The sequence below is a fragment of the Trichomycterus rosablanca genome, chromosome 17 (genome assembly GCF_030014385.1).
Source record: "Trichomycterus rosablanca isolate fTriRos1 chromosome 17, fTriRos1.hap1, whole genome shotgun sequence".
NCBI lineage: Eukaryota > Metazoa > Chordata > Actinopteri > Siluriformes > Trichomycteridae > Trichomycterus > Trichomycterus rosablanca.
The window spans coordinates 1,789,283-1,815,694 of record NC_086004.1 but is presented as its reverse complement, the minus strand read 5'-3'; the positions used below and the strand labels follow the sequence as shown (position 1 = coordinate 1,815,694).

The following is a 26,412-nucleotide window of genomic DNA, read 5'->3' as shown; positions in this document are numbered from 1 at the left end:
ACAGCACCGACGCTACACTTTATAAACAAAGTAAGGAGGAAACGCTTGTCTGTGTGAATCAGATCCTAACAAAGGTCACTTCATGCAAATTTCTCGTTATGAACCGAACACATCAGGCGCTTCTCGGTGAAAAACAGCTCTGGGTATCACATGCTCCCTCGGTCGTGCTAAACTCCGTGCCGGCGCTGTCACGGGGGCCCGCGATGACGCCCGGCTAATGAATCTGCTTTCTGTAAACACTCAGCCTTCAACACCGCCGCCCACTTACTGTGTGTGAGCGCCAGAAATAGTCGCTAATGCTCGCGCTGCACTTCACGTCACATTAGCTTCGGACAAGTACGTGCTGGTGCGCCATGACGGGCGCGGAGACGGCGCCGCTAACCGCCTGCCCATCACAAGCCCTCGCCAGTCTTACAAACCGGGTCCTTACGGTCAGGGTCACACTGTGTCCGGCGGCACCCGGAAACGCTGGGTATGAATCTGTAAACCAATCGGAACAGGGTGTCAATACACATTAACAGCGGTAGCTCAGTGGTTGAAGTGGTTCTGCCAAGATGCCACTGTTGGGCCCCTGAGCAAGGCCCCTAACTCTCAGCTGCTCAAACCTTTTCTATCTGTATGTTTTGGAGAAATGGACCACAATGACCACAAGCAAGGATTAAACCCCCATCATCAAGAACCTTTCTGAGGAGCTTCAAATCCCAACACTGCTGCACCTGCTACACTCATACCAGAACAACACACACCTCCATGTCACACTGACCAGTCTGGTTCTTTGGGTTTGGACGCCCTTCCAGCTGTAGTCTCTAGAGAACCTGATTAATTCATTAACGGACTCGTTAGGCCGATCGATACGTGTGATTTGTCTAAACCAAAGACAGTTTCAGAGTTTGATCAATGTTCAGACCTCAAGCTTCTCCAAGCAGCTGAATAACGATCTTCAAGTGAAGCTTATTGACGGTTACAAAGCAGGAAACAGCTACAGAGACATAAGAGGCTCACAGCTTAACTCAGGGTTTCCACTGTCAGATCTGTCATGAAGAAACAGAAGTTTGAGGAAATTGTTAAACCAGAGTCAAGACCAAACTGAACTGATTATGCCAGAGGTCTCAAACTCAATCCCAAATAGCACTTTTCCACCAAAAGAATTCTGGTTCTTGAACCGGTTCTGTTCAGATATTTTTCAAAACTTGGTGTGTTGTAGAGAAGCAACCCGCGTTTCCACCAGTTTTTGGGAACCAAAAATGCATCATCAAGAGTAGTAACATGATGGCAAAGCATGTAGATCACCTGCGAGCATCTGTGCTGTTGTTACAGATGTTGGTTTTTATGTAAAAAGCATGGATCAGCTGTCGGTGATAAGAAGACGTAGACGTGTTTGTCTGAGTTGTTGTTTTCTTTAGTTCATTGACGTGAGAAGTGGTTTGCGCTTCACTCTCACCGCGACCCTCGGTACAAATAGCCGATTTGCTCAGCGCTCGGCTTTTTTATATCGAACACAGTCATGGACAATTTTGTATCTCCAGTTCACCTCATTTGCACGTCTTTGGACTGTAGGAGGAAACCGGAGCACCCGGAGGAAACCCACACAGACACGGGGAGTACATGCAAACTCCACACAGAAAGGACCCGGACCGCCCCACCTGGGAATCGAGACCATTAAAGGGTTAACCAGGGATGTCCAAACTTTGGAATTAGGCTGTGTTCTCACAGTAAAAGTGGCTTCATTTTTTACCAACTTTTGGAAACTACCAGGATGAGACTATCAGGAGAACCTCAGAAGTGTAAATCGAGTGCTAGGATCAGACAAAACCTACAGATTAAAAAAAAAAATGGAACCAGGACGTTATAAATATCACTTCTCGGAGAAGAGACGGACGCGAAGAAACTTAAAATTCATCCCCAGTCACGATGTCTTCCCCTTCACCTTCCTCCGCATGACTTTTAAACTCACGTATGGAAATTTAACACATTCTCATCACTTTTTCGCATATTTTTTTTCAACCTCACCGCTTTGAACCCAAAACAAACCTGTCAGTCATGGTCGTCCTGGCAGGACGCTCCTCAAAGGAAAGGAAAACAAAAGGAATCCGCCCCGTAATAGGACGCGGAGTCTCGGGTTACCGGCGCGTCTCGGGTAACGGCTGCCTGAGGCGAGAGGCATCTGCATACAGGACGGAGAGACGAGGAGAGGCGAGGCGAGGAGAGGAGAGGAGAGGAGAGGAGAGGCGAGGATGGTACCCCGGCGATCTCAGCACCATGCTGGGAATAATAATAAACGACTGAAAATGCAGGTAGTTTCATAACCTTCCGCTATAGAATCCGGGTCGGTCTGTCGATGGATTCTCGAACATGGCACATCCTTGACTGAGGAAGATCACATTTACATGTTTAGCATTTAGCAGACGCTTTTATCCAAAGTGACTTACAATTGTGACCGTATATATTCCAAGCAATTGAGGGTTAAGGGCCTTGTGCAAGGGCCCAACAGTGGCAACCTGGCAGATGTGGGGCTTAAACCAGTGGCCCTCCAGTTACTAGTCCTGTACTTTAACTGCTAAGCTACCACTGCCAAAATGACCAGGATTCTGGATCAGATCGTCGTCTAAGTTTGAAGACCCCACCCACTTAGTCCAGTCATTTTCCCACTCAGCAGACACGGTGGCCAATTACTGTCTGCTGCAGGCACTGCCAATTGTGCCCGCTAGATGGCAGAATATCCTGCTGCGCCACCTGGGCACCCGACAATCGCAACACTGATAGGCAGCTACAGGACACTGTATTGTGTACACGCATAAAAATCTTAAATAAGATCATAAACGATCGTCTTTCAGTTGCCCTGCATCCATAAACCTCCTCTCTGGCCTTCCTGGCGGCTCCACGGTCAGCTCCCTTCCAAAAGAACACGCCCGCTAAAGCGCCAAGGCGGCACAACGGGATATTCTGCTAGCACACCATTTTTTTTCCTAGAGTTTGAACGGCAGCTAAATTCAATTAAACAGAAGCAGGGACCCAAACATAAGCAGGTAATCAGATCACATCTCTCTCTAGTTTGTGACCGTATGAGGAACTTTACGATGCAAACTGACCCAATTTGACGGAGTAAATTACAACACAGTTCAGGGATTAACGGATTAATCCAGGCCTAAAAACCCTATTTAAACCTCATTAAGACTCTTTAAGAGGAAAAAATAAAAGACGTCCACGAGGGTTGGATTAAAAACAAGGTTTCCTTTATATAGACTGTATTTATATACAACAGATGTGAAGTGAAGGCACACTGGACAACACACACACAAAAAAAGAGTCGAATCGGGATGCTGACCGACGGTCCTCCCATCGGCTGAGGTCTTCGGGTGCGTTTGAATCAGAGCTCTGAGCGTCGGCGGGTTTTAACCTGAGAAAATCTCAGCGTCCATTTATTTTAATAAAAACGGTCAAAAATCGAGCACACGCTATAGGGTCAAAAGTATTCGGACGCCCGACCTCTGTGTGACCTTTTCAGCTAGAACCACCACCGCTCTTCTGAAGAGGCTTCTAATGAGACTTTGAAACTTGTGTGGGAATTTGTGCCCATTCAGCGAAAAGACGACAGCATATGTATGTCTGGGCACTGATGTCAGTTGATGTTCCGGTTCATCTCAGAGCTGTTGAGCCTGTGCAGGACGCTGGCGTTTCTTTAGATTGAGCTTTTCTTGTTTTATAGAGCACAGGGGCACGGGAAAGAGCCTTCCCTAAACTGTTGCTGCAAAATTGCAATCATATAAACACATGAATTGAAAAAATTAGAAAGGGTGTCCCAATACTTTTGTCCATATAGTGTATAAACCTTTAATCATTCTCTCCCTTATTTAAACGCTTTACATAGACCCGCTTTTTGGGTCTGCCCCCCTGCTAACAGAAGGATCCGGGAGATTTGGCTAGCACGTGCTTCCTCCAAGACAAGCTGTAGGCCAGGCAATGTTGTTAAGAAAATCATCACACCAGGAAGAGCAGCGTCCAGCCCGTTTCTGATGGCACGGGCTTTTAGATGCCTGAGGATGACTGGCACTGCCTAATGGTCGAGGAGGACGAAAACGCCATCCCACCCACCCAAAGAGCAGCACCAATCAGCCCCCAACTCCCAATGTGCAAGGAGGAGGAATTATATTAACCTCTGCACCTCTCTCAACAAGAGTTCTCAATTAGAAGGTGCGACTGCAATAACGTCATCTGGAAAGCGAGATGCAAGCTTCTGACTTTCACACTTTATAATGTTTATCTTAGGGTGTTTATGTTTGTAACGGGGCTTCGTTACCGCCACGTTAAGCCAAATTTTAGATTCACTAAAGTCTGACGTGTTGACAAAACTCGGAGGCTCGTCTGATTCTTAAATGAACGGATGGATTTCGGGCTTGGTTACCTTCGCCCTCCCTGTTCGTAAATTCGTTTGTTTGTTTATTAGCATTTTAACGTCACGTTTTACACTTTTGTTCCATTTATGACACGACCGGTCATAATGTGCATGTTTTTGGACTGTGGGAGGAAAACCGGAGCTCCCGGAGGAAACTCAATCCACAGGGACATCGGGAGAACGTGCAAACTCCACACAGAAAGGACCCGGTGACAGTGCTACCCCACCAAGCCATCCCCGGGTTTGTAAGTAAAACACAGACTGTGATGTAAAATCAGGACCCCAGATGTGATGTGGCTGCTTTCGAAGCAGAAGACGACCAAATCCACAAGTACAGGGTGAACGGTAGCGCTTAAAGCAGCGAGTAGGTAGAATCCAGCCTAAGGGGGCGCTCTTTAGGAAGGTTTGTGCACAAGCTTCTCAGTGGTGCTTCTGGCTTGGTTGGGCACTTTAATACAATATAAATTATATAATTATACAATATCGCTACACTTCTGGGTTAAAATTAGTGAACGGGAAACAAAAAGGAACTTTGTGTGAATGTGGATGTTTATAAATGTGTAGGAAGTGTTTCATATTCAGAGTAGAAGAGCAACGTGGACGTAGAATCAATAAAATATCCACAGTACACAGTTTATAAAGTTTGGAATCAAATTCTTACATTAGAGTAGATACCGAGTGCTCAGTCTGATCCTCCAGATCAGCAACGTCGCCGTTTTACACCGTTTTATCTCCCTGCATTAAAAATAGAGCGAGATCTGATCTGCCCGAGATCTTTGGTAGCTGCTTCACGTACAGTAGGACTGAATGAAACCGAAATAGAAGCACTGGGCAGCATAACAGACACAAATCAGTTATCGGGTCAGGGAAGCGCTCGAGGAGGACGTATTACATACAAAAAAACAAACAAAAAAAACCCCAATAAAGGCTCAGTGATTACAAATATAAAACATGAATAATGTTCATATTTTCTTCATTCCTGCCAGGAACTGCATCGAATACAGCGCAAACCTATAAAACCGAGGACTAGCGACCGTTCCGGACTTCACAAACCGGTTTCTTGTACACGTGCGGCTCCGTTCGGTCCTCCTTCCTCGCCCTCGCGTGACTCACGCGGGTATTGAAGCTTTAACAGGCTGGAATGTTTGCGCCGAGGGATCGTGAGCGATCGTGTACGAGCTCTGAGGGTCGGGATTAAAGCTGGAATCGTGTTTCCAGAGTCAAAACAAACCACGGTGGATTACAAATCTCAATCCCCGGTCGGAGATGATCAGAGGGCTTGAAATGCTCGATTTTGTTACTTAAAAACAAGGGTGGTGCCCCTCGTAACTGGAAAGTCCACAGCTGTCCGGCCCGGCCCACCCCGTAGAAGCCCCACGAGTTCTTAGTGGACTCTAAGGTGGACACGGCCGAACAAGAACACAGACACAAGGCCAAAAAAAAGTCCACATATAAAATAAACACCACCGTATAAGCGCCTCAGGTCAATATTTAGGGGAACAGGGGGTGTCAAAGGTCGCCCTCGTCCAGCATCTTGTTCACGCCGTCGCAGATCCTCTGGAGGTGGGCGCGGTACGCCTCGGACGGGCCGTACAGCTCGGCCAGGAAGTCGCAGTCGGAGAAGTGGTTGAAGACGTGGTTGACGCGGGCGTGCGACTTGGCCGTCAGGTGCCGCTGGATGGCCTGGTGCAGCAGCTCGCGGCAGTCGTTCAGCAGGCCGCTCATGACGCGCCGGTCGAAGGTGAAGTCGATCTGGTGGAAGCTGACGGCCGTCATGGCCAGCGTGTGGACCTTCTTGCGGAAGCGCTCGATGATCAGCAGCTCGTCGGCGCTGAACTGCCCGTTGCGGTAGAGCACGCCCAGCTTGACCACCATCTTGATGAGGTTCTTGATGATCTTCTGGGCCTCCTTGCGGTTGCGCGTGTACTCCTTGGTGACGCGGTACAGCTCGTCCAGCACCTCGCTGCTCGTGTCGTCGATGAACAGGCTGGCCACAGACTTGGTCGCCATCTTGCTCATGAGCTTCTTCTGCGCCTGCAGGGCCAGGTTCTTGGTGCTGAACGAGTCCATGTTCTCTGCAAACAAATCACGAGGGGAGGAGAGAGAGAATTAGGATTTATGTTCTTATTTATTTATTAGGGTTTTAAAGGTCGACCTGTCTCTATCCAAATTAATTGGAAATTTTTTGTGGGTCTACAAGTGTCCACAAGGTACACTTCATGGTCAGGACAAAACAAGGCAAGATGTCCTCACACTCACACACACTCACACACACACACACACACACACACACACACACACACACACACACACACACTCACACACTCACACACTCACACACTCACACACTGGGTCTGTCTCAAGTCCAATGACCGACTTCATACTGACACACCGACCAACTGACCAGCTTCATACTGACACACAGACCGACCTCATACAGACACACCGACTGACTGACCAGCATCATACTGACACACTGACCAACCGACCGACTTCATACTAACACACCGACCGACCGACCGGCTTCATACTGACACACCGACAGACCGACCGGCTTCATACTGACACACCGACCGACCGACCGGCTTCATATAGACACAGCAACCGACTGACCGGCTTCATACTGACACACAGACTGACCAGCTTCATACAGACACACCGACTGACTGACCATCATCATACTGAAACACAGACTGACCAGCTTCATACTGACACACCGACCGACCAACCAGCTTCATACAGACACACCAACCGACTGACCATCTTCATACAGACACACCGACTGACCAACCGTCTTTATACAGACACACCGACTGACCGACCAGCCAGCTTCGTACAGACATACCGACCGACTGACCATCTTCATACTGAAACACAGACTGACCGACCGTCTTCATACTGACACACCGACTGACCGACCGTCTTCATACTGACACACCGACTGACCGACCGTCTTCATACAGACACACCGACCGTCTTCATACACACACCGACTGACCGACCGTCTTCATACTGACACACCGACTGACCGACCGTCTTCATACAGACACACCGACTGACCGACCGTCTTCATACTGACACACCGACTGACCGACCGTCTTCATACAGACACACCGACTGACCGACCGTCTTCATACAGACACACCGACTGACCGACCGTCTTCATACAGACACACCGACTGACCGACCGTCTTCATACAGACACACCGACTGACCGACCGTCTTCATACAGACACACCGACTGACCGACCGTCTTCATACAGACACACCGACTGACCGACCGTCTTCATACCGACACACCGACCGACCGACCATAATGTCCCACCCACCTGTATCACTAAAATCACCCCTCAGGTCCTCTGGACTTTTATATGGTCAGACATCAAAGACATGACCGAATGTACATAAGTTTCCCTGTTGATGATTTAAATGCGCCGTCCTCCCTTCAGTTACAGTTGAAATTATTGTAATAGATTCTCGTTTCCCTGCTCATTATGTATAAAACACTGAGACTGACTGTAATTCGACACCGCCGTGGTGCTCGTCAGGACGCCTGCGCGGCCGAGGGTGTCGAATATCGAGGGGCGAGTCAGATTTCGGCGCTACAGTCCCTCTCTGAGCTGCTTTGGAGTTTGTGATATTTACATGGAAGATCTTGATAAGCGGCACTGTCGGGAAAAGTGTGTGTGTGTGTGTGTGGAAATCCCTTCGAATGACTGAATCCAGGCGCTTCACACCCACACACTCACATTTATAAACAAATAAAATATGCTTCCAACCTTGAGCTAACAGTTTGGGGAAGGCCCATTCTTGTTTCAGCCTTGACTGCACCCCTGAACCTCCAGGTCAGCAAGACCTGGTTCAGAGTGAACACCATTGGGATGTTTCGGAAAGTCACCCGTGAGTCAGGCCTTCTTATTCAACATCGGTGCCATTTTCTTTTACAAAATAGGTACAAATTCCCACAGGCATACTCCACATTCTTGTGGAAAGCCTTCCCAAAGAAGTAGAGACTGTTGCAGGGGTCAGATGTCCACATACTTTTGGACACGTACTGTATATTCAGGTTCACTTGATAAATGTGGGAAAAACCTGAGCGCCCGTGCACACACACACACACACACACACACACACGCACCTCCTTCACCACACTACTCAGAATACTCAGAAGTTGCCATAGCAACATCAAACAAACCATAACTCCCACTGTACCACACACACCTGTCTTTACCGCGCGCACACACAATCAGCCGAATAAACAATGGGCGCGCAGGTGAATCACGTGTTAGCTGAAACGTGGACACGCCCACTGTCCGGTGTGTTTCACCTGATGCTCCAACGTGAAGGTCGGACTCCGCTGACCTCGTTATGTTACGGTTGTAGGTTATAGTACCTCGTTACTAAAACCTAAAGCTGCACCATCACGAAAAAATTAATGGTTTTCTGCTGACTGTCAGTCATCTGTTTAAAAACGACTGATACATCGACCGGCTTCATACCGACACACCAACGGACTGACCAGCTTTATTGACTGACCGACTGGCTTAATACTGCCACAGACTGACTTCATACTGACACACAGACTGACTGACCAGCTTCACTGACTGACCGTCCGGCCTGATACTGCCACACCGACTGACCGACCAGCTTCATACTGACACACCAACAGGCTTCATACTGACACACCGACTGACCGAAAGGCTTCATACTGACACACCGACTGACCGAAAGGCTTCATACTGACACACCAACAGGCTTCATACGGACACACCGACTGACCGAAAGGCTTCATACTGACACACCGACTGACCGAAAGGCTTCATACCGACACACAGACGTCTTCAAACTGACACACTGACCGACCGTCAGGATTCATACTGACACACTGACCGAGCGACATGCTGCATAGTGACACACAGATTGACCCCAACTTTATACTGACACACTGACTGTCCGTCAGGCTTCTTACTGACACACCGACTGACCAACCGACTTCATACTGACACACTGACCGACCGACAGGCTTTATACAGACCGAGCGACATGCTGCATAGTGACACACTGATCTACCAACTTTATACTGACACACTGACTGACCGACAGGCTTCATACCGACACACTGACTGACCGACAGGCTTCATACTGACACACCGACTGACCGACAGGCTTCATACTGACACACCGACTGACCGACAGGCTTCATACTGACACACCGACTGACCGACAGGCTTCATACTGACACACTGACTGACCGACAGGCTTCATACCGACACACTGACTGACCGACAGGCTTCATACTGACACACTGACTGACCGACAGGCTTCATACTGACACACCGACTGACCGACAGGCTTCATACTGACACACTGACTGACCGACAGGCTTCATACTGACACACCGACTGACCGACAGGCTTCATACTGACACACCGACTGACCGACAGGCTTCATACTGACACACCGACTGACCGACAGGCTTCATACTGACACACCGACTGACCGACAGGCTTCATACTGACACACCGACTGACCGACAGGCTTCATACTGACACACCGACTGACCGACAGGCTTCATACTGACACACTGACTGACCGACAGGCTTCATACCGACACACTGACTGACCGACAGGCTTCATACCGACACACTGACTGACCGACAGGCTTCATACTGACACACCGACTGACCGACAGGCTTCATACTGACACACCGACTGACCGACAGGCTTCATACTGACACACTGACAGATTTACATTTTTACATTTTCGGCATTTAGCAGACACTTTTATCCAAAGCGACTTACAGTTTTGTGACAGTATACAATTTAAGCAATTGATAGTTACGGGCCTTGCTCAAGGGCCCAACAGTGGCAACCTGGCAGAGGTGAGGCTTGAACCGGCAACCTTCTGATTACTAGTCCAGTACCTTAACCTGATTGAGTAGCTTAACAGCACTAGCAACTGTAAGCCGCCCAAACATCACAGGATTTAGCAAACCAGCGTTCTTCACCAGGCAGAACATCACGTGAAACTGGAACAGTAAGAGTAACCAGTAAACACAGGAAGTGAGGGCGGGAGGCGGATCAGGGATCTGAGTTCTCCCCAAACAACAGTCATCTGAATCGGTGGAGCAGATGTTTACTCTGAACGTCCAGTCGACAGTAAAAACCATCGGTACATCCTGAAGACGTTCCCACAGAGTTCCAGCTCAGGGTGGACATCACCGAGGGGGTTCCCATGCACACCAATGATCTGAAGATTGGGGTAGAAATTTGGGAACCAGAACAAAGACGTCCCCGGCACTACCGTTTGGCTGACTTGTCAATAGTATGTGGACAGCTGACCATGAGCTTGGTGGACATCCCATTCCTAACCATGGTCAATTTTCTAAAAAAGCTTTTCTGGCTTTGAGGATTGTGAGGTCAGAGCTCACACCCCAGCATCGTTCTGTGAGGTCGAGGTCAGTTTTCTGACCTGTGCAGGTCGTACCTCATGGTTACTCCACAACAAACCTATCAAACCACATCTGAGGACCTCGCTGGAACAGGACAGAACGTTTTCCAAACTGCTTCCACCCAGCGGCCACGGGTTTGTCCGGATACATTCGGCCGCATAGCGTCACGGCGGCATCTCGTAATGCAACACGGGACGCTCGCGCCCTCGCCCTCAATGTAAACAAGACCTCACAATAGACGTTGTTGAGAAGAAAGAGGTTTTACAGCCTGCAGTTAGAGCTCGGGCTCGTGACGGCTCACGTGACCGTCAGGACTTCAGCTTCACACGCCGCGTAGCCCCGAGCTAACCAGACAGAATCCAGCCCTGATGAAAGAACGCCGGGACGTCAGAGCCTCTCGGCTTTGCGGCGCGGAGACGTTCGGGAGATCTACGAGGGCGAGATGGAATCTGCACCGGCGTGCTTTCTGTCTGGCAGGATGTCACGAGTGCAGAGCTAATCAATATCAATCCCGGTCCTCACGAAATGAAATGACACCAGTGTCACCGCCTCGTAAAACAGTCGCCGTCAGTCTGGGTGGGCGTTCGTTCCTCACCATGAGGAGGACTGGGATTGTGCTTTATTTAGATTTTGCCACCAAGGAGCCTCAACATATCCAACTTACACACTATACAATGATCAGCCATAACATTAAAACCACCTCCTTGTTTATTCACTCACTGTCCATTTTATCAGCTCCACTTACCATAAAGACGCACTTTGAAGTTCTACAATTACTAACTGTAGTCCATCTGTTTCTCTACATGCTTTGTTACCTCCTTTCATGCTGTTCTTCAGTGGTCAGGACCCCCACAGAGCAGGTATTATTTAGGTGGTGGATCATTCTCAGCACTGCAGTGACACTGACATGGTTAATAGAGTGGACAGTGAGTGGACACGGTATTAGACGCTCCTACCTAGTTGGTCCACCTTGTAGATGTAAAGTCAGAGACGATCTCTAATTTTCATCAGCGGTCACAGGACGCTGCCCACGGGGCGCTGTTGGCTGGATGTTTTTGGTTGGTGGACGATTCTCAGTCCAGCAGTGACAGTGAGGTGTTTAAAAACTCCAGCAGCGCTGCTGTGTCTTATCCACTCATACCAGCACAACACACACGAACACACCACCACCATGTCAGTGTCACTGCAGTGCTGAGAACGATCCAGCACCCAAATAATACCTGCTCTGTGGTGGCATAAAAGTGGGTAACAAAGCATGTAGAGAAACAGATGGACTACAGTCAGTAATTGTAGAACTACAAAGTGCTTCTATATGGTAAGTGGAGCTGATAAAATGGACAGTGAGTGTAGAAACAAGGAGGTGGTTTTAATGTTATGGCTGATCGGTGTATGAACAAAGATTTTTCTGTTTGGGTTTCAACCACAATAGTTGCCAACAGGTGTAATAAATCAATTATACAAAATAAAGGAAACTGATTCTGTGCCTCCAACTTTGCAGCATTAGTTTAGGGAAGGCCCTTTCCCTGTGCTCGGTTTTATGTTCCACTGCACACATCTACATTACCTTTTACTAACATCAGCCAGGAAACGAATGAGATCCCAGCACTGTCCAGAGCTCTAAATGAACCCAGAGACAGAAAACTGAGTCTCCAGAAGATCTTTAGCCAGACTGGAACGCGGAGGTGAAACTCAGCCAGAAACACACTTGCTGAAGGATTCATGCTGCCAACTGTGGTAGCAGAAGATGGTTTTGAAGCCGGTCCAGGGAACGACCGGGCAGCGGGCAGCCGTCAGGAGCTCTGTAATTTGTGGTGGGATTTTACATGAGCGTGAAGAAAAACCTCCATAAACGTAAGTAGCGCCGGGGGAATAACGGCCGGGACGACGGCACCGAGCCGAAAATCCCCACGTAACGAGTGTTCTGATAAAACGGCACGAAGAAGCAATTTCACACCACAAATGAACCTATTAAACACGGGCGGTGGAGGAGAAGCACTTCTGCTACGACTTCTACACACAGACACGTCCAACAGAGGCAGAAGTTTACACACACTTATAATAAAGGACACGAGGGTGACGCTGGGATTGGAATGTTTCCGCCACAACAGTCCCGTTTCTGTGACAATGACTGGAACGTGCACTTCTTTATAACAAGCTTCTGGAACACAGACTACATGGACAAACGTATTTAGCCTAGTAGGTAGAGCTTTGGGCTATCAATCGAAAGGTTGCGAGTTCAAATCCCACTTTTGTCATGCCTCCATTGTTGGGCCCTTGAGCAAGGCCCTTAGCCATGTCTGCTCCAGGCACGAAATACCCCAGCTTCCAAACAACCTGTGTTCTAAACTGCTTACCGGTGTAATAAATGAATGATACTGTACAGCAACAGTTTAGGGAAGGTCCTTTTCTGTTTTTGAAATTGGATGTTCAGCAAGCTCATGGTCAGGCGTCCAAACACCTTTGACCGCATACACCGATCAGCCATAACATTAAAACCACCTCCTTGTTTCTACACTCACTGTCCATGTTATCAGCTCCACTTACCATATAGAAGCACTTTGTAGTTCTACAATTACTAACTGTAGTCCATCGGTTTCTCTGCATGCCTTTTCAGCCTGCTTTCACCCCGGTCTACAATGGTCAGGACGCCCACAGGACCACCACAGAGCAGGTATTATTTAGGTGGTGGATCATTCTCAGCACTGCAGTGACACCGACATGGTGGTGGTGTGTTAGTGTGTGTTGTGCTGGTATGAGTGGATCAGACACAGCAGCGCTGCTGGAGTTTTTAAATACCGTGTCCACTCACTGTCCACTCTATTAGACACTCCTACCTAGTTGGTCCACCTTGTAGATGTAAAGTCAGAGACGATCGCTCATCTATTGCTGCTGTTTGAGTCGGTCATCTTCTAGACCAGAGGTCACTAACAGGCGGACCGCGGTCCGGATCCGGACCCAGAAGCTGTCCCATACGGACCCGGACCTACAGCCAAAACAGAAAGTTATTATTTGAAACCTGACAGAGCACTTCTATTTTAACCGGCGCAGCTTTTGTAGTCTTTACGGTAGCGGTTTAGCGGATGAGGAAACGCACAGACCAATCACGTGACACCACTCAGCCAATCAAGTCTGTGCATTCCAGCCGGTAAACACTGCGACTCTACAGTGCAGACAGATGAGAGAGAGTTAGAGGCGAGTTACATGTGGAAAGACGGTGGAAAGAAAAAAAGATAGCGAACGTAGAACAAACGAAGGGAGAGATACAGACGACTGTGCAGGAGAAAGTTGAGAAAAAGACGAGTGAGACAGGAGACAAATAGCGCTCTCCAAAAAAGAAACGTGTACAGCAAAAATACAGCATTTAATCCGTGATGGAGAGACTCATTTCTGTTCTTACTTCCCACTGGAGCACAATTTATTTTTATTTTCTCTTAATTTGATAAGAGAAAGGTTTGATAAGGTGGGGCGGCCCGGGTCCTCTCTGTGTGGAGTTTGCATGTTCTCCCCGTGTTCGCATGGGTTTATTCCAGGTGCTCCGGTTTCCTCCCACAGTCCAAAGACGTGCAAGTGAGGTGAACTGGAGACACTAAATTGTCCATGACTGTATTCGATATGAACTTGTGACCTGATGAGTCTTGTGTGATGAGTAACTACCGTTCCTGTCATGATGTAACCAAAGTGTAAAACACGACGTTAAAATCCTAATAAACAAACAGACATCTGATTTGACAGTCAGTTATTGATTACATGCAGATGTTGATACAACTACTAGGCTATTTATATATAATATATATCAATATATATGTTATATATATATCAATATATATGTTATATATATATATATATATATATATATACACGTGTGTGTGTATATATATATACAGTGTATCACAAAAGTGAGTACACCCCTCACATTTCTGCAGATATTTAAGTATATCTTTTCATGGGACAACACTGACAAAATGACACTTTGACACAATGAAAAGTAGTCTGTGTGCAGCTTATATAACAGTGTAAATTTATTCTTCCCTCAAAATAACTCAATATACAGCCATTAATGTCTAAACCACCGGCAACAAAAGTGAGTACACCCCTAAGAGACTACACCCCTAAATGTCCAAATTGAGCACTGCTTGTCATTTTCCCTCCAAAATGTCATGTGATTTGTTAGTGTTACTAGGTCTCAGGTGTGCATAGGGAGCAGGTGTGTTCAATTTAGTAGTACAGCTCTCACACTCTCTCATACTGGTCATGAAAGTTCCAACATGGCACCTCATGGCAAAGAACTCTCTGAGGATCCTAAAAGACGAATTGTTGCGCTACATGAAGATGGCCAAGGCTACAAGAAGATTGCCAACACCCTGAAACTGGGCTGCAGCACAGTGGCCAAGATTATCCAGCGTTTTAAAAGAGCAGGGTCCACTCAGAACAGACCTCGAGTTGGTCGTCCAAAGAAGCTGAGTGCACGTGCTCAGCGTCACATCCAACTGCTGTCTTTGAAAGATAGGCGCAGGAGTGCTGTCAGCATTGCTGCAGAGATTGAAAAGGTGGGGGGTCAGCCTGTCAGTGCTCAGACCATACGCCGCACACTACATCAAATTGGTCTGCATGGCTGTCACCCCAGAAGGAAGCCTCTTCTGAAGTCTCTACACAAGAAAGCCCGCAAACAGTTTGCTGAAGACATGTCAACAAAGGACATGGATTACTGGAACCATGTCCTATGGTCTGATGAGACCAAGATTAATTTGTTTTGTTCAGATGGTCTCAAGCATGTGTGGCGGCAATCAGGTGAGGAGTACAAAGATAAGTGTGTCATGCCTACAGTCAAGCATGGTGGTGGGAATGCCATGGTCTGGGGCTGCATGAGTGCAGCAGGTGTTGGGGAGTTACATTTCATTGAAAGACACATGAACTCCAATATGTACTGTGAAATACTGAAGCAGAGCATGATCCCCTCCCTCCGGAAACTGGGTCGCAGGGCAGTGTTCCAGCATGATAATGACCCCAAACACACCTCTAAGACGACCACTGCTTTATTGAAGAGGCTGAGGGTAAAGGTGATGGACTGGCCAAGCATGTCTCCAGACCTAAACCCAATAGAACATCTTTGGGGCATCCTCAAGCGGAAGGTGGAGGAGCGCAAAGTCTCGAATATCCGCCAGCTCCGTGATGTCGTCATGGAGGAGTGGAAAAGCATTCCAGTGGCAACCTGTGAAGCTCTGGTAAACTCCATGCCCAGGAGAGTTAAGGCAGTTCTGGGAAATAATGGTGGCCACACAAAATATTGACACTTCAGGAACTTTCACTAAGGGGTGTACTCACTTTTGTTGCCGGTGGTTTAGACATTAATGGCTGTATATTGAGTTTTTTTGAGGGAAGAATAAATTTACACTGTTATATAAGCTGCACACAGACTACTTTTCATTGTGTCAAAGTGTCATTTTGTCAGTGTTGTCCCATGAAAAGATATACTTAAATATCTGCAGAAATGTGAGGGGTGTACTCACTTTTGTGATACACTGTATATATATATATATATATATATATATATATTTATATATATATATATATATATATATATATATATAGTTAAACATTAAATATATAGTTATATATATATAGTTAAACATTCCGGACCTTTGCTTTAAGAAATTTTCTCTAACTGGACCTCTTTAAATTTTAGTTGAATACCCGTTCTAGACCTTCATCAGCGGTCACAGGATGCTGCCCACGGGGCGCTGTCGGCTGGATGTTTTTGGTTGGTGGACGATTCTCAGTCCAGCAGTGACAGTGAGGTGTTTAAAAACTCCAGCAGCGCTGCTGTGTCTGATCCACTCATACCAGCACAACACACACTAACACACCACCACCATGTCAGTGTCACTGCAGTGCTGAGAATCATCCACCACCTAAATAATACCTGCTCTGTGGGGGTCCTGACCATTGAAGAACAGGGTGAAAGGGGGTAACAAAGCATGCAGAGAAACAGATGAACTACAGTCAGTAATTGTAGAACTACAAAGTGCTTGTATATGGTAAGTGGAGCTGATAAAATGGACAGTGAGTGTAGACACAAGGAGCTTTACACTTTGCCATGAGAGGCTGTTTTATTCAGATCTATTGGTTATTATTGACTGTATAATTTTCCATCAACAGTTACATCAAAAAAGCTTTTACTTTAATATTGTACCCAATAAACAACCAATAATAATCAAATCAAATCAAATCTTTCGAATAGTAAAAGTCAACAAAGTGAGATAAACCTCCACTGAATGCACTTAAAATAATATATAGTATGGATAAGGAGCTTAAGATCTAAAGAATCTGAGCTAACAAGGAGCAAAACTTTGGCTAACGTAGAGAATCAAAAGCAAACAATTACAAACTGTGCAGCTCTACAGGAACCCAGTCGTGTGTTTGAACCTCAGCTCACCTTCCTGCAGAAATAAAATCACACTCTCCATGTTTAGTTCAGACTCCGTTCTGCTGTTTGGAGACCGCACAGATTGAGGAGCTCTCGAGGAACGTTCAGGTCCACACGGCTCGTTCTGAGGAGCTTGATCGTTTCAGGTGAGGAAGGGCGTGGCTAATTAGATGCACCTGAAACCCACTTCCACCCACTTCCTGCCCTGCCGGCTCCATTCCAGACGTGGTGAGCTGCAGACGAGCAGCACGCGCGCGGCAGATCTGGTCTGATGTGAGATTTCATGGGTGTGAGGTGCGAATGATCTGATGTGAGGTGAGGTGAGGAGCACCTAAAGGTATCTGGAGATCATTTATAACTGTGAGTAACGTCAAGTAATCACACATTACACCGATATTGAGCTTAAATAATAGTTTATAATTATTTATATAAATAAATAGCAGCTTACATTACTGTTACAGTACAAAGTCTGAGCAATTGAGGGTTAAGGGCCTTGCTCAAGGGCCCAGCAATGGCAACCTGGGTAGTGAGGCTTGAACCAGCGACCCCCTGATTACTAGTCCTGTTCCTTAACCACTAGGCTAAATTTTATACCAGTGACTGAATACAAGTCAAGCAATTGAGGGTTAAGGGCCTTGCTCAAGGGCCCAGCTGTAAAATTAAACCGGCAACCTTCTGATTCAGTTAATCAAATATTTACACATTACACTGATATTGAGCTTAAATAATAGTAGCAGCTTACATTACTGTTACAGTACAAAGTCTGAGCAATTGAGGGTAAAGGGCCGCGCTCAAGGGCCCAACAGTGGCAACCTGGGTGGTGGGAAACCAGCAACCTGCTGATTACCAGTCCTGTTCCTTAACCAATAGGCTACAGCTTACCACCACTATGTCCTGGTCAGTGTTCATCCAAAGCATTTTACAGTTGTGACCAAATACAAGTCAAGCAACTGAGGGTTAAGGGCCTTGCTCAAGGGCCCAACAGTGGCAACCTGGCAGTGGTAGGGCTTGAACCAGCGACCTTCTGATTACTAGTCCTGTTCCTTAACCACTAAGCTATGGCTTACCACCACTATATTCTGGTCAGTGTTCATCCAACGCATTTTAAAGTGACCGAATACAAGTCAAGCAACTGAGGGTTAAGGGCCGCGCTCAAGGGCCCAGCTGTAAAATTAAACCGGCAACCTTCTGATTACTAGCACCGCTATCTTAATGGCATCTTAAAAGGTAGAGGTAAACAATAAAAACACTCCGTATTAGTATGGACAGGGTCTCAGACACCGGCAGCTACCCGTTTTCATCAGTTCCACGTGGATCTCCAGGATCCTGCGACACGCCGAATAATTCAGAGCCGCCACAGAACCAGCCGGGAGTAAATAACGTATAAGGAACCATCCCGAATCGCGGGCGCTCGGGCAGGGGGGTGCGTGATTAGCCGTGGGTAATTAACGGTGACCTCCCGCTGGAAATCACACGGTCCTAATCAGACCCGTGCTGGGGATCACGTGAGGCGTGCACACAGGGCGACTGTCGGGCCGAACGCTACGGCGCAGACCACAGGCGGGAACGTTTCCTGTGCACTCCGCTGTTGCACAAAAGTAGCTGTGTGTGTGTGTGTGTGTGTGTGTGTGTGTGTGTGTGTGTGTGTGTGTGTGTGTACTCGCTCGTGTTCTGCAAAAAAAAAGCAAATTCTCTCTTCAGAGTCGTTCGGCTGAGATTACAGCCCTAATTTGGCTGCGGGCCGAGCTTTCTCTCGCGGTCGCCGGGCTCTGTAATAACACGCTGAATGGCTGTTTTGTGACTGCCAGATGGAGATGATCCATCTGACCACACAATCAAAACCCCACACACTACACACGGCCAAAAGTATCTGGACACCTGACCATGAGCTTGTCGGGTTTCCCATTTCGAAAACCTCTGTGTGATCTAGTCAGCTAGAAGCCGTAGCCTAGTGGTTAAGGTACTGGACTAGTAAACAGAAGGTCACTGGTTCAAGCACCACCACTGCCAGGTTGCTGCTGTTGGGCCCCCGAGCACGGCCCTTAACCCTGAGTTGCTCAAACTGTATACTGTAACTGTACTGTAAGTTGCTTGGGATAACGGCGTCTGCTAAATGCCGAAAATGTAAAATGTAAATTTGTTTATAGGGCTGTTGTAGCCTAGTGGTTAATGTACTGGACTAGTAATCTGGGGGCCAGTGATAGCTCAGTGGTTAAGGTACTTGACTAGTAAACAGAAGGTTGCCGGTTCAAGCCCCGTCACCACCAAGTTGCCGCTGTTGGGTCCCTGAGCAAGGCCCTTAACCCTCAATTGCTCATTGTGTAAGTCGCTTTGGATAAAAGCGTCTGCTAAATGCTGAAAATGTAAATGTAATCCAAAGGTCATTGGTTCAAGCCCCACTACTGCCAGGTTGTTTCTGTTGGGCCCTTGAGCAAGGCCCTTAATCCTCAATTGCTTAGTATACTGCCACAGTACTGTAAGTCGCTTTGGATAACAGCGTCCGCTAAATACAGCCGCTCTTTTCAGCAGAAGCTTCTCAGGAGACTTTGAAGTATGTCTGTGTATGGGAATTTGTGCCCAAATTGTGGCTGGGCACTGATATTCCACGTCATTCCAGAGCTGTTGAGCCGGGCTGACCTGTGCAGGACGCTGGAGGTTCTTTAAACCGATGCAAAGTTAGACTGGAACAGGAAAGGACCTTCCCTAAGCTGTTAGCAATTGATGTGGCTGAACCAACGGATTCAATATCTAGAAGGGGCGTCCCAATACTTTTGCCCATCCACCCACACTCCGACGCAGCCAATCATGTCTGTGTAGACTGGTGGACTGCTGATGGATTTGACATGAACTATATGACCAAAACTATTGGGACGCCCTTCTAATTCCTGAATTCATATGTTTCAGCCACAACAGTTGCTAACAGGTGTGATTCCAACTTTGCTGCAACAGTTTAGGGAAGGTCCGCACCTGTTCCAGCTCTATAAAGACGTGAAGAAAAGCTCCTGACCTCAGTCCTGCTCAACAGCTGTTTAGACTGAATGGGCACAAATTCCCATACACAGACGTACTTTAAAGTACCATTTACTTTTTCAGCATTTAGCAGACGCTTTTATCCAAAGCGACTTACACGAGGGCCTTGCTCAGAGACCCAACAGTTGCAAATTGGTGGTGGTGGGGCATGAACCAGCGACCATCTGATTACTAGTCCAGTTATATTACAGATACAGTATTCAGTCTAAGCAATTGAAAGTTAAGGGCCTTGCTCAAGGGCCCAACAGCTGCAACCTGGCAGTGGTGGGGCTAGAACCAGCGACCATCTGACTACTAGTCCAGTACCTTAACCACTAGGCTACAGCTTGCCCACATCTTGTGAGAAGCTTCTCAGAAGAGCGTCAGTTGTTCTAACTGAATAGATCAGACGGCACGGTGGCTAAGTGGGTAGCACTGTTACCTCACAGCAAGAAGGTCCTGGGTTCAATCCCCAGGTGGTGCGGTCCGGGTCTTTTCTGTGTGGAGTTTGCATGTTCTCCCAGTGTCCGCGTGCAAGCGAGGTGAACTGCAGATACTAAATTGTCCACAACTGTGTTCGATATTAAACTTATGAACTGATGAACCTTGTGTAATGAGTAACTACCGTTCCTGTCGTGAGTGTAACCAAAGTGTAAAACATGACGTTAAAATCCCGATAAACTAACAGAATAAATCACATAGCGGTCGCTCTATATTGTTCAATACTGTTTGTTTTTACATTGGGACGTCCGACAAGCTCATGGTGAGGGTGAGGTGTCCAAATACTTTTGACGATATAGTCTAGGTGACACAGTATACAGCTTTAAAAGTAGCTTGAGCTAGTGCTGTTTAATTTAGAATTATTGATTTCTATTGACGGTTTCACTTTTCATCAACAGTAACGCATCAAATAAGCTTTTACTTTAATATTAGACAGAATGAATCTCTAATAATTGAAACACAAATTCTCATGGTCAGGTGTCCAAATACTTTTGACCATATGGTGTACAGTGGACCCTTGGGTTAGGAACGGTTTACCATACGAACATTTTGGGTTAGGAACGATCTTTTTCAACTTAACATACGAACAAATTTTGGATTACGAATCAAAATCCGCGAAACGCATGACGTCACGAACAAGTTCACTTAAACCGTCTCTCTATAAATATACTGTATATATATATATATATATATATATATATATATATATATATATATATATATATATATATATATATATATAGTGAATGAACATTCGAACAGCTGACGGTGTTTTTTCGGTGTTTTCTTTATACTTTGTAAAATTCAATATTAAAATGGCCTCAAAGAAGGTGCAGAGGAAGCGCAGTGGCGAGAAAATGAACAAATCTATTACATCTGTTGTTGTATAATTACTCCTGCCAGTAGGGGTCACTGTGTATCAGACAGAGGGGACAGTGAGAGAGAGAGAAGAAGGAATTCGGCTCAGTAAAGTATTCTTTCTTTCGTGCAATTACACCTACAAAATACAACACTACTGAAATAAAAAGGAAATGTATTATGGTGTATGATACAGCACACGTACTGAACTGAAATGTGATGTGTGTTTATGTACAGTACTACTGTGTATTATTGTTTATTATTGTTTATTACAGGAATGTCTATTCTATAATTTAAGATTTAAGGGAGAATATACGTGTATTTATAACAAAAAAGAGCATTTAAGACATTAGAGAGGTTAGGTTAGGGGTAAGGGGGGTTTGGGAGGTCTGGCACAGATTAATTCTGTTTACATTATTTCTTATGGGAAAAATAGGTTTAACTAACGAACATTTTGACTTAAGAACAGCCCTTCAGAACCAATTACATTTGTAAGTCAAGGGTCGACTGTATTTTGCAACCCAATCCACTGCAGCTAACGTCGACCGACACGATGGACACAGAACATTTCTTTGACGTTTGGTCGGTTTCTTGATTGAAACGAGTACGTCTGGTTGCCGCCAAGGCCCGGTTGCTTGGTCACTGTAGGGATTAAATCCGTATCAGCTGATGCTCACTGCACTGGTGTTCTGCAGGAATGTTTAAGAACCAGGATCTCAGACGTAAGCTGGAAGGTCACGTCCCGCCGACTATAAAAACATTCGACTGTTAGTGAGACGGTCTCGGTGATAAACACACACGTATACAGAAGTGTTTCCTGGGTTACAGGTGAACTCTGGGAGCACTTTGTGGGCCAGTAAATCAGCTCACGTCACCATTACTGGTAAATGAGTTACCCGGGATCCTATCGACACCTTCAGAGTCATCGGACTACGGGTCTGTCTGAAATTCCTGATCAGCTGCCTCAGTAGAGAGGATCTAAATAGACGTGGAGCTCATTAGGCAGATTATTTAGACACTCTACATACATGGCAATTACATCGCTGCCGTGTTAGCTTACTAAGCTAACACAATTAGCCTCAGGCCGTTCAAGCCGACGGGCTATGGGCGGCACAACCCGTGTACCGAAAACAGTCAAACTGACGATCCCAACACATGTGTATGTGTACAGCTAACTCCTGTCCACCACTAAAATACTGGTCAGACGGATTCCCTATATGCCCTGTAGGTCGACCCTTGTCCGTGCCACGTGCACCACGACCACCCTGGCCAAGTAGGGCTTCAGACTGACACACACCTCCTCTGACGTGTGTGTGGAGGCATCTGGATCAGCAGTTTCCTACAGCCAGACTCTAATATATGAGATAACGTGCCAAACACACTGTACTTCCTGTGCCCACACCTTGTTTAATTGACAGGTCAGTTACCAAGTCCACATTTTAAAAGCTGATGGTAAATATAATAGGATTCGTGTCCTGTGTTAATGGGGTGACTTGTGTCGATTGACATTAATATAAAGCAGTTAATCATACTGGCAAAATCTGATTCCACACCAATCCAGTCAGTTTAATTAAATATCGGCCTGATGCCAGGGCTCGGTCTCTGATCAGGGCATCTCTACAGTGTTATGGCACACACTTTTAACCAAATTAATAACTAATAAGTTTAATAATAAGGTTGTGTATTCATTTATATCTGATAGCTGTGTTGTAATCAGCAATCAGACCTCAAATTAATGTTGAATAACTTTAATAAAACTTTTAAAATCACTTTTTTCTTTGACCAGATTTGACCCTGAACCCTATTTTAAATGTACACTAAACGTATATAAAAATTGGCACTATTATGTTATCCCACCTCCACTGAGATCTAGGTTTAAATCTTAGCCATACTATCAGCTGGCCTGGCATCTACGCAGACATGACTGGCTATGTCTGAGGGTAAGGGTGCCCAAAGCCCTGCAATGGATTGTTGCCCAATCCAGGGTTTTCCTTTGTTGCGCCTAGTGTTTCCTGATGAAACCGGACCTGCTGCAACCCTGACCAGGATAAAGCGGTTGATGAAAATTCAAGAAATCCCTATAATAGAGAGAGTAGCCTGCTTTCACCCTGTTCTTCAATGGTCAGGACCCCCACAGGACCACCACAGAGCAGGTATTATTTAGGTGGTGGATCATTCTCAGCACTGCAGTGACACTGACATGGTGGTGGTGTGTTAGTGTGTGTTGTGCTGGTATGAGTGGATCAGACACCGTGTCCACTCACTGTCCACTCTATTAGACACTCCTACCTAGTCGGTCCACCTTGTAGATGTAAAGTCAGAGACGATCGCTCATCTATTGCTGCTGTTTGAGTCGGTCATCTTCTAGACCTTCATCAGTGGTCACAGGACGCTGCCCACGGGCGCTGTCGGCTGGATGTTTTTGGTTGGTGGACTATTCTCAGTCCAGCAGTGACAGTGAGGTGTTTACACACACTAACACACCACCACCATGTCAGTGTCACTGCAGTGCTGAGAATGATCCACCACCTAAATAATACCTGCTCTGTGGTGGTCCTGTGGGGGTCCTGACCATTGAAGAACAGCATGAAAGTGGGTAACAAAGTATGCAGAGAAACAGATGGACTACAGTTAGTAATTGTAGAACTACAAAGTGCTTCTATATGGTAAGTGGAGCTGATAAAATGGACAGTGAGTGTAGAAACAAGGAGGTGGTTTTAATGTTATGGCTGATCGGTGTATATACTATATAATATATACAACTGATATTTCCAGTACACATTTTGTTCTATACATCTGACCAACAAGAACAAATAATGCATCTTAAATTACTAATATAGACTAAATCACGATGATGTCCCAACACATTCATCCTTCATTAACAGCAAATTTGTCTTGATGGTAAAATGAACTAGAAGCTGCTGGTACATCAGTGAGGCTGTCCACAGTCAATCAAGTTTTACATCAGCGCACAAAAAGCCCCTGTTTCAAAACTGCCATGTAAACTTCCAGACTACTTTCTTCAGCCGGGAAAGTTTAGACCTTTTGACATACTGGGCTTCCCTTGTAAGTTAGCAATGTCATTTCAAATGGGTGCAGTCAAACTAACCCTATTTACCTGGGCACAGAGAAGTCCCCAAATGTAACCATAAACAATATGGGTTCATTTAGGTCTTTTCTACACGTCCAAATTTAATAATAAAGCTGTTGTGGGTATATATTTTTACTCAACTTACTTATAACATCCGAACCTTAAAAAATAAACACGTTTTGATCAAATGAAAAATTTAAATCAATTTAAATCTGTTATACAGTTCAATCACCTTACAAGTGTGTAAACTCGGTACCTGAGCTGCTGTAAACTGCACAAGATAGAATGTTATATTAATAATAAAAGCAGACATTATGCAGATGTGTGTGTATATACTATATTTAAAGAAAATAAAAGAAAATAAAAGTACCTCTTGTGTGATTTGAAGCGGATACAGGGCGTCAGATCCGTGATCCACTGCAGTACAGCAGCCTGCTCTCAAACCTCCATCTAACAGCCACAGCCAGTCAGATCCATGTTAAACCTCTTCTACACGATCATAACTCTTCTGTAGAAGACTTAAACCTCGTGTTAGAAGCTTATGAAGGAGTAAATCCGCCGCTGAAGCCGTGAAGCTGTTAGTTATGGTAGTAAATAATAAAGCAGTTGTGTCTCTGCGCCGCTGTAGATCAGTTACAGCAGTTTCTGTTACATGACTCCACCTTTAACCAAAAGTTTCAAACTCCAGGCTCTTAGTGACCTGATGATTGATGCCGACGTCCACCAATGAGAGCATAGACTCGGCCGCCGTGTAGCCAATTAGCACGCAGAGTTTGCCGTTAGAAAGCTGCATTCCCCGCCCACGATCCTACGGTTTCCAGTAATTAGCAAATCTGTGAGGACGATGGAAAAGCTAAACGAGAAATTGTTTTTAGCCAATAAAATCATTAAACATCTTCGTTTTAAAGTGAATTCACTACATTTAAAGACCATTTTTGTGTAACGAAATAAGTTTAAATCAGGAATAAAACTCTTTAATGTAATTTTAGACATCTTAGACAGATGGCTAGACAGACAGATAGATAGATAGATAGATAGATAGATAGATAGATAGATAGATAGATAGATAGATAGATAGATAGATAGATAGATAGATAGATAGACAGACAAAGACAGTAGATAGACACATAGACAGACATGAAGATAGACAGGTAGCTAGATAGGTATGTAGGTAGATAGACAGACATACAGTATATAGATAGGCAGACAGACAGATAAATAGACAGCTAGATAGATAGACATACATAGATAGGTAGACAGACAGACAGTAGATATATAGACAGACAGATAGCTAGACAGACCGATAGACATAGATAAATACTTTATTGACTTTATTAATCCATTGTTATTGAACAATTTAACCATATGAATTTGAAATAGCATAATAACCAAGATTGAAAGTAACCTGAGTTTTACATATACATTTACATTTACATTTTCAGCATTTAGCAGACGCTTTTATCCAAAGCGACTTACAATTATGAATGAACACGATTTTGAGCAATTGAGGGTTAAGGGCCTTGCTCAGGGGCCCAACAGTGGCAACTTGGTGGTGGTGAGGCTTGAACCGGCAACCTTTTGATTACTAGTCCAGTACCTTAACCACTGAGCTATCACTGCCTTCATATATTTTACATATCAACATGCAAACGCATTTGTATGAATATACATGTATATATACGCA

The 26,412-nt window shown here is 45.8% G+C and overlaps 1 protein-coding gene across 2 annotated transcripts; it reads right to left on the bottom strand.

Moving 5' to 3' along the window:
- Positions 1-3,211: 3,211 nt before the first annotated feature.
- Positions 3,212-25,349, bottom strand: tnfaip8l1 (tumor necrosis factor, alpha-induced protein 8-like 1). Of its 2 annotated transcripts, none has more exons than XM_063013215.1 (2): positions 25,099-25,349; positions 3,212-6,468 (listed from the first exon to the last, which is right to left on the bottom strand). In XM_063013215.1, the coding sequence occupies exon 2, from the start codon at positions 6,461-6,463 to the stop codon at positions 5,903-5,905; it is 561 nt and encodes a 186-aa protein (XP_062869285.1). In that variant the 5' UTR covers positions 6,464-6,468; positions 25,099-25,349; the 3' UTR covers positions 3,212-5,902. The 2 variants fall into 2 exon arrangements, 1 of the variants encoding a protein (XP_062869285.1); XR_010015157.1 differs by lacking the exon at positions 3,212-6,468 and adding an exon at positions 21,828-22,386.
- Between the last annotated feature and the right edge of the window lie 1,063 nt (positions 25,350-26,412).